The 15,892-nt window shown below is 39.2% G+C and overlaps 1 protein-coding gene across 1 annotated transcript in view; it reads right to left on the bottom strand.

The window, feature by feature from the left end:
* DNAH6 (dynein, axonemal, heavy chain 6) overlaps positions 1 to 15,892 on the bottom strand; it is a 239,152-nt gene that overhangs the window by 146,830 nt on the left and 76,430 nt on the right. Inside the window, exons 16-22 of the mRNA XM_005882406.2 lie at positions 15,369 to 15,497; positions 12,651 to 12,764; positions 10,889 to 11,032; positions 6,467 to 6,679; positions 5,708 to 5,800; positions 4,411 to 4,530; positions 2,150 to 2,330 (exon numbers count right to left, since the gene is read on the bottom strand). Coding sequence (XP_005882468.1) covers positions 2,150 to 2,330; positions 4,411 to 4,530; positions 5,708 to 5,800; positions 6,467 to 6,679; positions 10,889 to 11,032; positions 12,651 to 12,764; positions 15,369 to 15,497 — 994 coding nt within the window. The remainder of the gene's footprint in view (positions 1 to 2,149; positions 2,331 to 4,410; positions 4,531 to 5,707; positions 5,801 to 6,466; positions 6,680 to 10,888; positions 11,033 to 12,650; positions 12,765 to 15,368; positions 15,498 to 15,892) is intronic.

Genomic DNA, 15,892 nt, shown 5'->3' with positions numbered 1-15,892 from the left:
CACACACACACACGTCTACTCTAGCCCCTTTACCTTGCTTAATTTTTCTTCATAGCTTTATCATCACCTCAAATGATGTATAAAGGTTTCTTTATCCGAAATCCCTAGGACTAGATGTATTTTGGAATCAGATTTTTTTTTTTAATTTCAAAAGTTGTATCATAAGTCTAGTAAGAACTGGGGAAGCATTCTAATCAAACACATGAATATTTTTGCAGCAAAAGGTGTGAATATGCAAATTAAGTGGATGTGGTAGGCAGAGCTGAAGTCTTTTAGGGATTTCCATGTCCCATCCCCAGAGCCTGAGAGTAAGCTAGCTGATGTGGAAAAAGGAACTTGGCAGCTCTTTAAACGAAGGATTGTGGGATGGGAGAGTATTGTGGATCATCCTGTGGACCCACTGTAATCACAGGGGTCCTTATAAGAGGGAAGGCGGGAGGGTCAGAGGCAGAGAAGGAGCTGTGATGAGAAGATCAGAAGCTGGAGTGATGCGATTTCTGGCTAGAAGGGGACCTGGAGCCAAGGAATGTGAGCAGCCTCCAGAAGCCCCGAAGTTTTAAAGTTTTCAATTCTATCCTGCATACAGCTTTTTCCTGTCGGCTTCTATTTTATGGTAAGAGTCGTTAGACAAAAAGCATAGCCCCGCCGCAGGCTGCCAATGGCAGGGCAGCTGTTGCGGGTATTTACCAGGATAGGTTATCTGCTGCCATTTGCAGAATAAACAAGCTTGCTGAGGCTTGGATACAAATCACGAAGTGCAATAACCATGGTTATGCTGCAAAGAGTTTGATGCCACATCCCTAGAAAACGGAACTTATTAAAACGCATTTCAGATGTTGAGATTTAAATTACAACTGGTGGTAATGTTTTTAACTGGTTTTAATGAGTTGATTAAAAGGAAGTTATGGAGCCCTGGCCAGTGTAGTTCAGCTGGTTGGAGTGGCGTCCTGTACACTGAAGGGTTGTGGGTTTGATTGTCAGTCAGGGAACATACCCAAGTTTTGGGTTCGATCCCTGGTCAGGGCATGTGCAGAAGGCAACTGGTTGATGTTTCTCTCTCACACTGATGTTTCTCTTTCTCTCCCTGAACTCCCCTCCCTCCCCCGCTCCCTATCTGCTTCCTTTCCTCCCTCCCTCCCTCTCTTTCTCCCTCCTTTTTCTCTGAAATCACTGAGAACATATCCTCAGGTGAGGATTAAAAAAATACGTTATGGACATTTTTATGTTTACAACTTTGTGAGGGCTTTAGCAGAATGGGGCATTGGGGGAGGGATAACTGTTATGTCTTGTAGTCAAAATGGTGAAATGGAAGCATGACTGACACGGCGGCAGTGTTCCCAAGTTATAAAGAGAGCAAAAGCTAGCAAGATAATAGTGTTCAGTCCACATTGCAAGAGCGTCCCGTGTATTACAACTACTCCTGGTCATCAGTGCTGACTAGAATTAAGGGTTGAGCGCACCACATATTATTAGACTCTCATGGATGATAAACATTTTAGATGATTGTAAAGTCTTTTTGTTCATCTTTAAATTTTTGTTCTATACCTGGTTGAGTAGCCGCTCGAAGAGCGTTAGGCAACCGGTTCACCTTCCTCATGATCTCTTTCCATGACTTATCCACCTGAAGGAACATCTTGGACTCTGCAGGCAACTGCCTCTGAATATCTGGAGCATTAAAAATACTTTCCAGGTACAACCAGTTTCTCTGGCAGTTCAGCCACTCTTCCTGGGAGGAAAATAGGGACATGGTCAAATTTTAACCCCCAATTAAAAACATTCAGCTACATTAAAAATACTTATGTGGAGACTCACTGTATCATTTTCCTTTTGGGGGCTTCCTCTGCGTCTCTTGAAATGAAACCTCTTACAGAGTTCAAGACTCGCCTCAGCCCAATTTAAACCCATTTTCTACTGAATAGTTATAGTGAGTACTGTGTGGTCCCAAGTTATAAAGAGAGCAAAAGCTAGCAAGATAATAGTGTTCAGTCCACATTGCAAGAGCGTCCCGTGTATTACAACTACTCCTGGTCATCAGTGCTGACTAGAATTAAGGGTTGAGCGTACCACATATTATTAGACTCTCATGGATGATAAACATTTTAGATGATTGTAAAGTCTTTTTGTTCATCTTTAAATTTTTGTTCTATACCTGGTTGAGTAGCCGCTCGAAGAGCGTTAGGCAACCGGTTCACCTTCCTCATGATCTCTTTCCATGACTTATCCACCTGAAGGAACATCTTGGACTCTGCAGGCAACTGCCTCTGAATATCTGGAGCATTAAAAATACTTTCCAGGTACAACCAGTTTCTCTGGCAGTTCAGCCACTCTTCCTGGGAGGAAAATATGGACATGGTCAAATTTTAACCCCCAATTAAAAACATTCAGCTACATTAAAAATACTTATGTGGAGACTCACTGTATCATTTTCCTTTTGGGGGCTTCCTCTGCGTCTCTTGAAATGAAACCTCTTACAGAGTTCAAGACTCGCCTCAGCCCAATTTAAACCCATTTTCTACTGAATAGTTATAGTGAGTCTACTGTGTGGTCACTAGGATGGACCCAGAGAAGGGTTAAAATCCCCAAAGGAGACATTTGGGGGTGGGGATTAGTGGCAAGATGCTTATTTAAAGAAACCTGAAGGGTTGGGAAGTGGTAAGGTTAGTGACTAGTTCCGAATACAGGCTGCCACGAAAGGAGGTTTACAGTCATGAGCATGTGAAACATCGTTTCTTCTTGTATTATTCTCTATTAATTATTGTATTATTTTTTCACATGAACAACTGTAACCCTACTTTTGCCTCACCCTGTATAGAAAGGATTATAAAAAATGTTTTTCAATTATGTCTATATTCTTTCCTCCCCCCCCTTTTTTTAAAAAAAGAAATATATGATTCATTTTTTTTTCAATCAAAAAAGTAAAACCTGCTAACGACAGAACGTGGCAAATGCAGAAGAATGGGAGGAAGAAGAGCATGACTCATTGCTTTCCTCATAGAGACAATCACCGTCAATCAAAGAAGCCAGAAATGCAGTGTCAGAACTAAAGTCTATAGACCTCCCCTTCTCTGTGCCTCTTGCCCAAGATCCATGAAAAGGTTTCTCACTTCTTACTCAAGATTTGGGGGTTATATGTAAGCCGTAGTGGTAAAACTACTTCCTGGTTTATCTCAGGTCTCACACTTTCTAATCTCTGGAGGAGCCCCAATAGTCAGCATTGGATTCTTTTAAGGATCCTCTATGAGAACATGTCCTTTATGCTGATCTATAGCCCCTCCCTTCAGAGGGCTCGGCCATCAGTACAAGAAGGCTAGACACGGGTCAGATTATAAAGTGTTCACTGAAGAGGATGAACTCCTGAGAAAGATCTCTATGAAACAAAGTTGGAAAAAATTGTGTTTTTTCCCCCTACCAGTGGCTTTATGATTTCACAGATAATTCTTCATCTTAGAATAGGTATATAGAAACCTAAACACAATTAAATCAGCTAAAAAGCTGAAGTCTAAGAAAGGGATTGGATGGGAACAAAGTGCAATCAGTGTGGGTGAGTTTTCTGCTTTGCGGTGGGATAATCTGAAGTAGAATCAAATAAAAGGGAGGTGTGTGCCACAAGAAAAGGTACCAAGGAGTCTTCAAGCAACAGTGTTTTTCTACAACTAGGCGGTTGTTGTGGCCAGACTCTTAAGGTGACCCCCAAGATCTGCTGTTCACAACTTTGTGTGATCCTCTGCCCTTGAGTGTTGGGTGCTTGCCTACAGCCATGGAGAACATGGAAAAGGTACCAGGATGTGCACAATTATGTGTGTATTCATCTTGCCTGGAGTCTTTCTCTACCTTCCTAGATTGATGAAGCGAGTCATCATGCTGGGGAAAGTCCACACAGAAAAAAACCCCCAGGGCAACAGGAAGGATCTGAGAATGGCCTCCAGAGCACAGCTAGCAAGACACTGAAGCCCTTAATCCCAGAGGTGCAAGGAAATCATTTCTGCTAGCAACCCGAGTGAGCTTGAAAGTGTATCCCTTCTTAGTTGAATCGGTGATGAGAACCCATCGGTGAGGGACCACAGCTTCACTGAACTCTTCTGAAGTCCAAACTAGGAGGCCCAGTTAAGCCACACCCGAACTACTGACCCACGGAAACTAGGCAATAATAAATGCATATTATTTTATGCCACTAAGTGTGTGGTATTTTGTTTCATAGCAATAATGACTAATACAAGGGTGAGGGGATAATCTTGGAAAGAAGGGCTCCAACAGATTTGAATTTTCCTTACATTCTGAACAGAATAAGGTGTCATCAATGAAATATTACATCTAAATTATGTCTTATTTAAGTGATTGAACAAATGATTTCTAAGGTCCAGTGACCCTCCAGTTCTCTGAGTCCCTGAAATGAAACTGATCCTTACTCACCAGTGTTTGATTAAATAAAGCAATTTGTTTCTGCCATTCATCCACTCGAGTCTTCAGTGGCCCAACATAACGTGACGAGGCAATGGTGTTGATATTGATGGTGCTGTCATCAAGAAGGACCTATAAAGAAAGAAGAAGAAAATGATGCAACATCATGTGCTTGTGCTCTCAAAGATAATTACAGGCATTTAGCCCCAAGCGTCTATTTAAAATCTTGCTTCTTGAACGAATAGCTTAGCCAGACATACTGGTACCTCCCCATCCACTTTCCCTCCATATCCTATTTGCTATGGCTTACCACCCAGTATCATGTCCTCTCAAATGCCATAAAGGGTTGTCTGATTGCCAAATCTTTGCTATTTCTGTAATTATTATTGGCATTTGTTTTGGTTTGGTTCAACTCTCTTCTCTCTCTCACTCTAAAGTATTTGGCACCTTCTTAACACTATTTAGTCATCCAGGCCTTTATTTCTCAAAGTACTCAAAACTAGCAAAAGACAGAAAAATTACCTGTCTTTTCTAACCAATGAAACACCACTTTCCCTCAATTATCTTTAGGAAGAGGAAATTTAGATTAATTCACATCGAGCTCTGAATGATTACAGACAGTTTTCCCTCTACCTCCAACCCCACTTCTCCCCCTTACACTATAGCAACTCTCACAGAACATATGCATTTTAAAAACGTCTGTTAATCTAAAGGATTTCAGTTGCTTTATTTAAATTATAAACTTCTTGAGAGCAAAAGCCCCATCACCTAGCATCACTTGGCCTTATACTGACCGACTTTCATCTTGAGTCTGCTCTCCCATCCACTGTCCAGAGTAACATCTGAACTTGCTCTATCAGCCAATACCTGGCAAAGCCATTTCATCTCCAGTTCTGGCCTGGGTATAACCTAATAGACCAGGGTTTTGCTTTTTAAATTGAGCTGTAAGATCCAGATCTCTTTGCTAAACAAATGTGTCTTTGGATTTTAAGTCACTAAGAATATTCCAAACACACAGAATATAGAGCATGGCCATGTACTCTTACTCTCAGAAAATTCAAGTGAATTTAGCTTCTCGGTGTGCTATAAACCTGAAATACTCATTCATGTTTCTTTGCTTCATTTAAATGGTTTGAAGTGCCCTTCATTCTCTATCATAATCTCCCACTCCCATACTTTTCCTTCCTAATTAAATTTTTCTTATTTAATAACTCATATTCCATCTCTCTATCATAATCTCCCATAAAAGATTTGGAACTAGTTCTGGCCAGAACATTCACCATAAGTTTTCAATAACCCAGTTACCCACCTGTATGTCGTCTGTGCCACCTAGGATAAATACATCTTTGGTGTCTCGGTGAGGGAGAACGACAAATTCAGTTGTTTTCCATGAATCCTCCACCTTAGAAAGAATTCAAGTCTTAGGATATCTAAGTTCATTTATGTTTAGGTACTTAATAAATGCATGTGAAATGAAATAGGTGAAATGGACATAATAATCCCATTCTCCTCCTTTACAACTTTTAAAATCCTTTTCTCAGCTAAATAACCCTGCTTTGCTTGATTTTATTGACCGATGTTAATACATATGAATAACTTGTGATACTTTAATGTGTATTTCCTATCACTTTGTGTTTTAATTAAAAGGAAAAAATCATTTTACACATTTGATTGGTAAGTATGTGTGAATTTTTAGGGAAAAGAGGTTAAGTATACTAAATAGAGAACTTTTTTCAACATCTTTTGAAGTATTTCACATAGTCTTTTCTAGTAGTTTGAAAGATAATGTATTTTGATGTAAAAGATATTCTTTGGTAAGTGGTTTTTTTATATAAGCATGCAAATTTCAAACTATGTTTATGTTGGGCTATAAGCTTAGTAGAAGGAAGATGTTTATAATTGTGATAACAATAATAATGATGATAAATATAAGGAAACAATAGAAGGACGATTGATAATGAGAGGGTGAAAGCTGCACTGTTGAAAAATCTATCTAGATAACCCAAAAGTTGGTGATATGAAAACCTTTCCTTACCTGATCTGAAAGATAGACGTTTTTCATATTTACCTTTTTAAGAATGATTTCTAAGGAAGCTTCTCCAGAAGCCTGTCCTGAAATGTCCTGGATTTCTTGGGCAAAGTCGAAAACATGCAACTCGGAGAGCTTCTCCAAGGTTAATGGAGTTTCAAGGTCCAGTAGGGTGGCATCCACTGTGTGTTCAATAGCTGCCCAATGTCTAGCCTTCAAAGTTGGGTTCCTCAAGTCAATGATAACTGGCAGCTGGAAAACAAACACGCTCAAAGGCCCCATGCTTTTTTATCTTAAAAACACAGCTTTTAATCCGAGAATGTAGAGATTTGGAAAGAACAACTCTTACAACAAAGAAAAATCTGAACAAACTTCAAACGAATGACTTGTATCGAACCCGTCAGAAACCTAAATTGCAGGTCAAGGAACTAACTCAAACTTGTCGTCCCCACAGTTTACTCCACAGCAAGAAACAGAACCTGAGAGCTTGATTATCTAGGAACCTTGCCCTGGGATGCCACTTCAGTGAGTTGGAAGACTCAGTTAAGTTTTAAAAATAAATTGTTAAAGACTGAGTGTGGGGTAGCATGAGAGGGTGAAGTACCTGGCGGCTACACATATAGAGGTGGTGTTCATAGAAAAGATTGGGGAGACTCCTCAGAAAGCCTACCTTATGGTGCTGGCAGGAGAAGGAAACAGCAGCCACTATTGTAACTAACCATTAAACTCTCCTAGCTTCCTTCTGGTACCAAAGCCTTGATGTCAGAGAAGGGAGGAACAAAAACTCTCACCTAAGATATTGGTGATAACTCATTGTAGGTATTTATAAACATTTGGAGAAACGGAGCGGAAAAGAAAAAGCTCTACCCACAGGGGAGGGACAGAAACACACTTTAGGCTCCTAACTACAGGTAGAGGAGGGGCAGGAATACTTAGGAAAGTAAGAACTCTGAGAACAAGGGACACAATGCCTTGTTAAGATAGAGTTTACTCAGAATATGAGGGACTGCCCCTTTCATTTCTTCTACCAGGCTAACAAGTATTGAGTGGAAAAAACAGTGGAGTACAGAGTGGAAAACTATAAGAGACAGATTCTTTCTGGGCACAATACAAAGGGAGGCCACAAAGTCAGGGGGAAATGGAAACAATGATCTTTGGCAAACCAGATCAAACCCTACACACAAGGTATCACTAGGACAATTTAAAGGCTGTGGTATACTGAAGGCAGCTATAGGAACATCAAACCTCAAATGCACCCCAGTTCCTACCTAGTTGTAACGTAACGTGCCACACAAAACGCCAAGTGGAAGGAAAGGCATTACTTACTATATTACACAAATCTAAAAATGTTGGCTTGTAACCAAAATTTAAGTAGTATATTAAAAGACAAGACAAACATGCATCCAAGAGACAAAAAACAATCAGAACCAGACTCAGATATGACACGTTAGAATTAACAGACAGGGACTATAACAGAAGTGTGATTAATGCCCTGACCAGTGTTTCACAGTGGTTAAAGCGTCAGCTCTCACACTGATGGGTCAAAAGGTTTGATTTCTGGTCAAGGGCACCTACCTAGGTTGCAGGTTCCATCCCAGACCTTGGTCAGAGTGCATGCGGAAGGGAACCAATTCATGTGTCTCTTTCACATCGATGTTTCTCTTCCCTCCCTCCCCTTCCCTTCCACTCTCTCTAAAAGTCAATGGTAAAATATCCTTGGGTGAGGATTAACAAAAGAATAAAAAAGGAAATCTCTAAATAAATAAATAAATAAATAAAATTTAAAAAGTAAGTGTGATGAATATATTAATGGTTTTAATAGGAAAGGTAGACAACATGCAACATCAGATGGGAAATGTTAATACGAAGATGGAAATTATAATTAAACAGATGTTAGATATAAAAAAGATAGTAAGAGAGATAAGGAGAGCCTTTGATGAACTTGACACAGCTAAGGAATCAGTGAACATGAAGATAAATGAGTAGAAATTCCCCAAACTAATACACAGAGAAAAATTAGTGTCCCCTTCCTCCCCCACGAAAACCTGTAACCTAATATGCAGGAGCTGTGGCACAATATTAGATAGTCTAAAACACATGTAATAAAAATTCCAGAAGAATAAGAGATAGAAAAAAGAGCAAAAGAGATATTTGAAGAAATAACAGTTACATTGCATTTTTTTTTCAAAATTAAAGACAGATACCAAACCAGAGATCCAAAAAATTCAGAGAAAACCAAGCAGAATAAATACAAACCATAAAAACTGCAACAAAAACAAAATGACATCAACACACACCTAGGCATATTGCATTACAAGCTGCCAAAAAACAAGGAAAAGATAAAATCTTGAAGGTGGCCAGACAGAAAAAAACATGTTATCCACAGAAAATCAAGAAAAAGAACTGCAGCTGTTTTCTTGTTAGAAACCATACAAGCAAGAAGATAATGAAAGGATACTTTTAAATTTATGAAAATGAAACAAAACGTGTCAGTTCAGAATTATATACCCAGTGAAAACATCACTCAAAAAAATTAACGACTTTCTTAAAACAGAAATTTAGGGAATTCATTGTTAGCATATCTACTCAGTAAGGAATATTAAAGAAAGTTCTTCAGGCAGAATGAATATGCTGAGTCAGAACCTTACATCCATACAAAGAAAAAAAGAACATTGGAAATGGAGTAAAGGTAAATTTTGTTTCCTTTTTTATTTTATTAAAAAACTATCTAAAACAAAAATAATGACAATATATTGTGTTCGCTGTATATGTAAAGACAGAACACATAACATTAGCAAAAACATTAGATAATCAACTGTAGTAATGTACACAATGGAATATTACTCAGCAATAAAAATTAATGAACTATTGCTTCATGTAACAACATAGAGGGATTTTTAAAATTCTAATTAGGCCTGTGGGGATCTGGCCAAAACTGGCTCTCTGACATCCCCCGAGGGGTCCTGGATTTCGAGAGGGTCTAGGCCAGGCTGAGGGACCCCACTGGTGCACCAATCTGTGCACTGGGCCTCTAGTTATGAATAATGTTGCTATGAACATTCATATACAAATTTTCGTGTGAACATGTTTTCAGTTCTCTTAGGTATACACAGAGTGTAGTGACTTGGTAAATTAAGTTTATGTTGGTTTGAGAAACTGCCAAACCAATGAGGCTGTACTGCTTTATAATTTCACCAGAAAATATGGTGCTTCCAATTCCTCCAGATCCTTGCCTATAATCTGTCTTTCTGATCACAGTCATCCTTGTGGATACAAAGTAGTATCTTATTGTGGCTTTAATTTGTCTTTTCCTGATAACTAATGATGTTCAGCATATTTTTATGTATCTTCTTTGGGGAAATGTCTATTGAATCCTTTGCCCATTTTAAAGGTGTTTTTTTTACCTTTTTTATTTTTGAGTTATAAGAGTATGTTATGTATTCTGGATATGAGTGCATAGCTTATATGCATTTTTCTAAGTGAATGAGGCCAGACTCAAAAGCCTCCATATTGTATCATTCAATTTATATCATATTCTGCAAAAGAAAAGACTATAGGGTCAAAAAACAGATCAGTGGTTGCCTGGGGCTGGGACTGAAGATGGAGCAACTGCAAAGGGAAAACATAAGGGAATTTGGTGGTGGTGGTGGTGGGGGGTGATGGGAGTATTCTGTACAACACTGTTGTGCTGGCTACATGACTTTTCCCATAAAATGCCATAAAAAATGAGTTTTACTGTATGCAAGTTTACTGTATGCAAGTTCCAGGATTTCCAAGGAACAAAAGATGGAATGCAGACGGTGACAAGTGAATTTTTTTAAAATTATATGTTAAAAGCACACTAAAGGCAATAAAGAAACTGACCTAAGTAACCTTTAAGAACTGTTTTGACTAGATATTGCAAGGTTAAAGGAGAAAAAACTACAAAAACACTCTTTTCAAGAGGGAACATTTGCTTCGCATTGTGCCCAAAGCTTTGCTTACTCTTTCTACTCATGTCTTCTTTCAGTCCTTTATCTCTTTTTTTGCTTAAAAGAATAAAAAATAATTTCCCTTTTCCTTCCCATTTCAAGCGCTGGTTTAGCAGTGACAGGTTTCAAAGAGCCAGCCCTGCACACCTACTGCCGAGCTTCCCAACCTCCCTCACATTGTGGCACGTCTGGAAAAAGGGCATATCTGTTTGGGGCAGAGCTGTCAATGGACAAGGCTGCCCTGGCCTTGTCCTGCCGTCTATAGGCTGAGTGGATGGGGAAACACTCTCACTCTGAATGCCACTTCCAGCCATGGGATTCAGCTGCATGATTCGACCAGTTGAAGACAGGGCGGCCGACTGTTCCTCCTCAATAATGGAGTTTGTCTGTTCTTTCCTCTCTGCGTGCAGAGCAGTTCCCGATGTCAGTATCACTGGCATGGAGCAATATTACTGATTGGAGTTTTGGAAATAATTTCTACCGAACTTACCTTTTCTTTCATTTTTTCCACCTTAAATTTTAGCTGGGGCACTACACTGTTGGGTGGCAAGCCTTTTTCCAGTTGAGTCACAAATTTGGCATATTTAGAGACTTGGCTGTTTAGGGATTCCGGATCCAGGCTGTCAAATTTGGACTATGAAAATTAAAGGAAAAAAAAGAAGTTAAGATATAAGATAATGGGCTAGATTGAAACAGCGGAATTTTTTACTTTATTCAGATTTTCCAGTAGCAAAATTGTTAATCCAACTCAACTCTATACTTTTTTGGAAATGGCTTTACTTATTGAGATTTCCAATAGTCTATCGGGCATATTTATTATTCTTTTCATGTCCTTGTCTCCTATATCAACACATTATTACAAGTCCTGTAATTTATTCCTTTGGACCAAACCTTGTAAGAAGATATACAGCAATTTTTACTCTTGCTAACTATACATTTCTCACCTAGTATTCTCCTACTGTTTGATTATGTGCCCCTTTAATATAAAGGATTTAAAGATGCCCCAAAATATTCATGCATCTTTAAAAATATTTCAGTTATATAAACATATAAGTGTACACATATATTGAAATGTCAGATGGCCATAGGGACTGAGGCATCAGAAAATTTGTAAAACTTTCATTTTTTCCCCCCAGATTCAACATTTTCTTTCTAACCCCTAATGGGTCTTTTTGTGCATTTTTATGAATTCTTGCCACTTTGGGAGCCACTGTCCTCATCTTTGGGGGTGATCAGAAAACTCTCTAAGCTTCTTTATTCCTCAGGAGCTTCTACTTCTGAGATAAGTGACAAGTGAGTTATAGGAGAGCACGTAAAAGTCTCTGCTATTATAGCAGATGTTTGCTTGTTTTCTGTTTTCCTCACCAAAGGTAAGTCCTATGATGGTTTGGACTTTGTCCTCTTTATTTTCCACTGGTATCCCCAGCAGCTAGAACCTTCTCTGGAGAACATATCCTATGTCACTGTTATTTAACCCAGACCTATGACTTCTAGTTATAGGTATCAGCACTGGTAGGATGAATGAGCAAGTGTAAAAGAGTATTTGTGAAGTTGGTGGCATTTCTAACACGTCCATTTCACAATTGAAAGTATAGATGGTCATGTTAAATTTAAATATAAAGATAGAACGTAGAAACCAAATTCTATTTTACTTGGCCCCCTAATTAAGTTAATTTACTTTTGAGCTCTCCAAGGAAGAGCCCAAATTTCATCGCTCTGATTCCACTCTATTACAGTGAACAAATAGCTTCCTTTTCTTTTCTTTTTTTTTTTTTTTTTGAAGGACAATAAAAACAGAACCTAAGCTAGCAGGAACAGTGAACAAATAGCTTCCTTTTCTTTTCTTTTTTTTGAAGGACAATAAAAACAGAACCTAAGCCAGCAGGAACCTGAAGTGTACAGATCCCCAGTAAAAACCTACAATCCTCAAGAACACTTGGGTGCACTGGATCATGACAGCACTGGTTCAAAACCCACAAAGCAGTCAAGGTCCTCTGGTGCTCTCTTCAGTTAGCCTTCTTCAACGGAGGACATGAGGAGCTGCCTTCCCATCATGCATTACGCTATGAAGTATAGTGACAGAAAGACCTTTCTGCTTTTCACTGGAAAAATTACAATAATTCCCATAACATGATAACATTGCATATTTCACCAAAATTGCTTAACAATTATAATTGATGTAAAGATTTTAAGTTTCATTAAAACAAACATGATTTAAGAATTGAGAGGTTTTTTTTGTTGTTTTTTTTTACCTGTAACCAGTCTTGGTGGAGTTGATCCCATTCGGACATAGAATCCCAGAGCAATTGTTTGAGCTTCACTTCAGCACTAACTACTTCCAAATCTTCAAACTTAGAAACTTCCACCTTTAAATATGTAATAAACAAAATTCACTCTTTAATTTTCAGATATAAATACCTGTTATCCTCCTATTAGTAATTCTTGATACAGTGACTAAGCAGAATATGTGGGGAAGCCTAACTGGGGAAAGGAGAGAGAGAGAAACAAATGAAGAAAAACACACACATGTAAATTCAAATTTCCATTTGAGTGACAAAATATAATTCTTTATATTTCCTTAGAATGAAAATATCCATGTATCACAAGAGTACCGTGGGCATTTTTCCTCAAGTTGGATCATACATGCCTATACATGCTTGGCCTTTTTTGGAAAACAGATGAATCTTCAGAAACTGAGACTGACTCCCTTTAGGGCTTAGCTGATAGAAGAGGAAGAAGATGTTTGCACAGTAGCTGGTGGAGGGAATGAGGTGATTTAAGATGAAGAGGACCAACTGGTCTCTTGCCTCTTTTTAACCCCACTGGCTGTATACGATAGAAACGCTGCTGAGGGGAAGTCTGAAGCTGTTTTCCTGAAGTGTTTTAAAGACTGCCTTGGCTCAGAGGTGGGGAACCTCCAGGGAAGTCACTTGCACTGAAATTGTGAGCCCCCACCCCCACTAAGGTAGGGCTTTGAATTCTTCAGCCAACAGCAGCAGCATACATGGATCTATGTCAGAGGTGGGCAACCCCTGGCACGCGTGCCAAACATGGCACGCCAGTAACTTTTGCTGGCACGTGAAACCCTCTCTTATAATCTTCCATTTACAATTTTTTTCTTAATATCGACTTTTTTATTTTTCAGATAAATTCAGTGTAGGTGCATCTTAGATAAATAAATAATTTTACATAACAAGTTATCTTAAAGACCATAGACATGGATTGACGAGAGAGGGGAAGAGCAATTTCAATAGTGTCGAAAACGAACTATTGAGGACTTGGAATGCCATTCCAGAAAATTTTTCCTGTTTAAAAAACTTTGCAGCAGCGTTACTCTCCATGTTTTCATCCACATACGCTTGTGAATCTTTGTTCTCAGTGATGAATTTTGTTAAGTCTCGTAATAGGAGTAGCCTGACGGATGAAAGTAGTAGTTCGTGCATATCTCTGAAGGTCACGAAATATAAACCTGATGTAAAATCTCTGTCATCAGTGATGCAGCAGCAAAAGTCCCACTGATAATATCAAACGGAGTCATAAAGTTTTCTGTCGGACTATCAGTGTACATGTATACATTAAAAAATAAACGTTATTTTTCATCATCGTATACTGTGTTTTTGTCGCTCGAATGAATTTTATTATTTCTTCAAGGTTCTTCACATATGTACACCTTAAGAGATAACAAGTAGGCATCACATGTTCTCAAAAAATTAGGGTTGGCATGCAGAAGAATTTTGAGTCAGAGATTTTGCTGGTTTTGGCACGCATTCACAAAAAGGTTGCCCACCCCTGATCTATGTTCACCGTAACGCTGTTGAAAGTGCTTGTGCATCAGTGTCATTTCTGTGGACATGTTTTAAAAACACATGTAGACTGACAGCTCTCAAAGGGAAGGGGGGAGGAGGGCAGGAAGAGACTAGCCAAAGAACTTATATGCATATATGCATAGTCCATGTGTTACAGGATTCCAGGGCAGGAGGAATAGAGAAACAGACAGGAAAGTTAAAACAAGGCCAAACGGTATGGGGCAATTTGCAGCCAGCTATTAACTAACCAGCCATTATCTTCCCCAGAGCACCAGAGCAAATGGTTTAAAAACCTCCCTAATGAGAGAATACAGAAAGGGATGGAGGAAGGGGAAGGGGGGAAAAAAGGGTAGTTTTACCCCCTAAGCAGAGAAGCCAGCAATCTCAAGGCTTGGCAAGATAAGATTACCAGGTGCTTCTCATGAATTCTGGGAAGGCCACAACAATGTAAAAAAAGGGACCTTGAGAATTAATCTGCACCAAAATAGTCAGCAGAGGAATTCCAAAGCCTATAGACAGGAGGGTGTATAATCCCTCAGACCCCCACCCAACCTGCTCTTCAGATGAGCTGAGAGCCCGTCTGCTTCATAAGCCAGTGTACAGGTTTGCTTGCTTTGCTTTTGCTTTTTTCAATAAAGATGCCTGCTTTAATTGCTTTAATTAGTTGGCTTTTCACAACGCAGTGAAGGTCTCTCGTATAAATTCATTTATGTGAGAATACGTGGATCGAGGTTGGGGACAGCCCTCTCCCACTGGCTCAGGGGGCTGTCCTGTAACAGCTCTCTGGTGTCCGTGAGAGGTGTCTCTAACAGTGGTTCTCAACCTTTTGGCCCTTTAAATACAGTTCCTCATGTTGTGACCCAACCATGAAATTATTTTCATTGCTACTTCATAACTGTAATGTTGCTACTGTTACGAATCGTAATGTAAATATCTGATATGCAGGATGGTCTGTGAAAGGGTCGTTCAACCGCCAAAGGGGTTGACCCACAGGTTGAAAACCAGTGCTCTAACACCTGGACACAGACAATATTTAGGTGAAGGTCTGGGCGGAGGGAGAGCCAGGTGGAGGGTGACAAAGGGAGGAAATGGGGACATCTGTAATACTCTAAATAATAAAAATAAATTCAAAAAAAATAAGAACACATGTAGAGCTGTCATTACCTTGAAATTTTTCTGGTAAGATTTATATTGAAATGCACGTTTCTGAAGATCATCCAGAACTAACTGCAGCTCAGTCAGTTGGGACTTTATTTTGTCCTGGTCGGCATTAATATCCAAAATCTGGGGATCCTGTAAAATTAAGGCAGCTTTTGAGTAGCAGTTCCTGCTTTTTGATGTAGACCATTGCAATAAATTAACAAACATTTTCAAAACATATTTTTCAAATTCTCTTCTCACTCTGCTTTTTATAAAATATGTTAAAATGATGGCTTTACCTGAATTGTAATGCAACACATATGTATTATAAAAACTATGGAAATGCATTAAAAATCTTATCCATGATAACAATGATCTATACTAATAAAAGGGTAATATGCTAATTAGACCGGAAGACCTTCCAGAAGTCCTTCTGGACAAAGCCATGGTGGCAGAGCCGAGGCAGAGGTGGTTAGGGGCGATCAGGCCAGGAAGGGAGGGCAGTTGGGGGCAAGCAGGCTGGCAGGGGGGTACAGTTGGGGGTGATC

This window comes from Myotis brandtii, unplaced genomic scaffold (genome assembly GCF_000412655.1).
Source record: "Myotis brandtii unplaced genomic scaffold, ASM41265v1 scaffold714, whole genome shotgun sequence".
NCBI classification, from domain to species: domain Eukaryota; kingdom Metazoa; phylum Chordata; class Mammalia; order Chiroptera; family Vespertilionidae; genus Myotis; species Myotis brandtii.
This window is presented reverse-complemented; position numbering and strand designations above follow the sequence as displayed.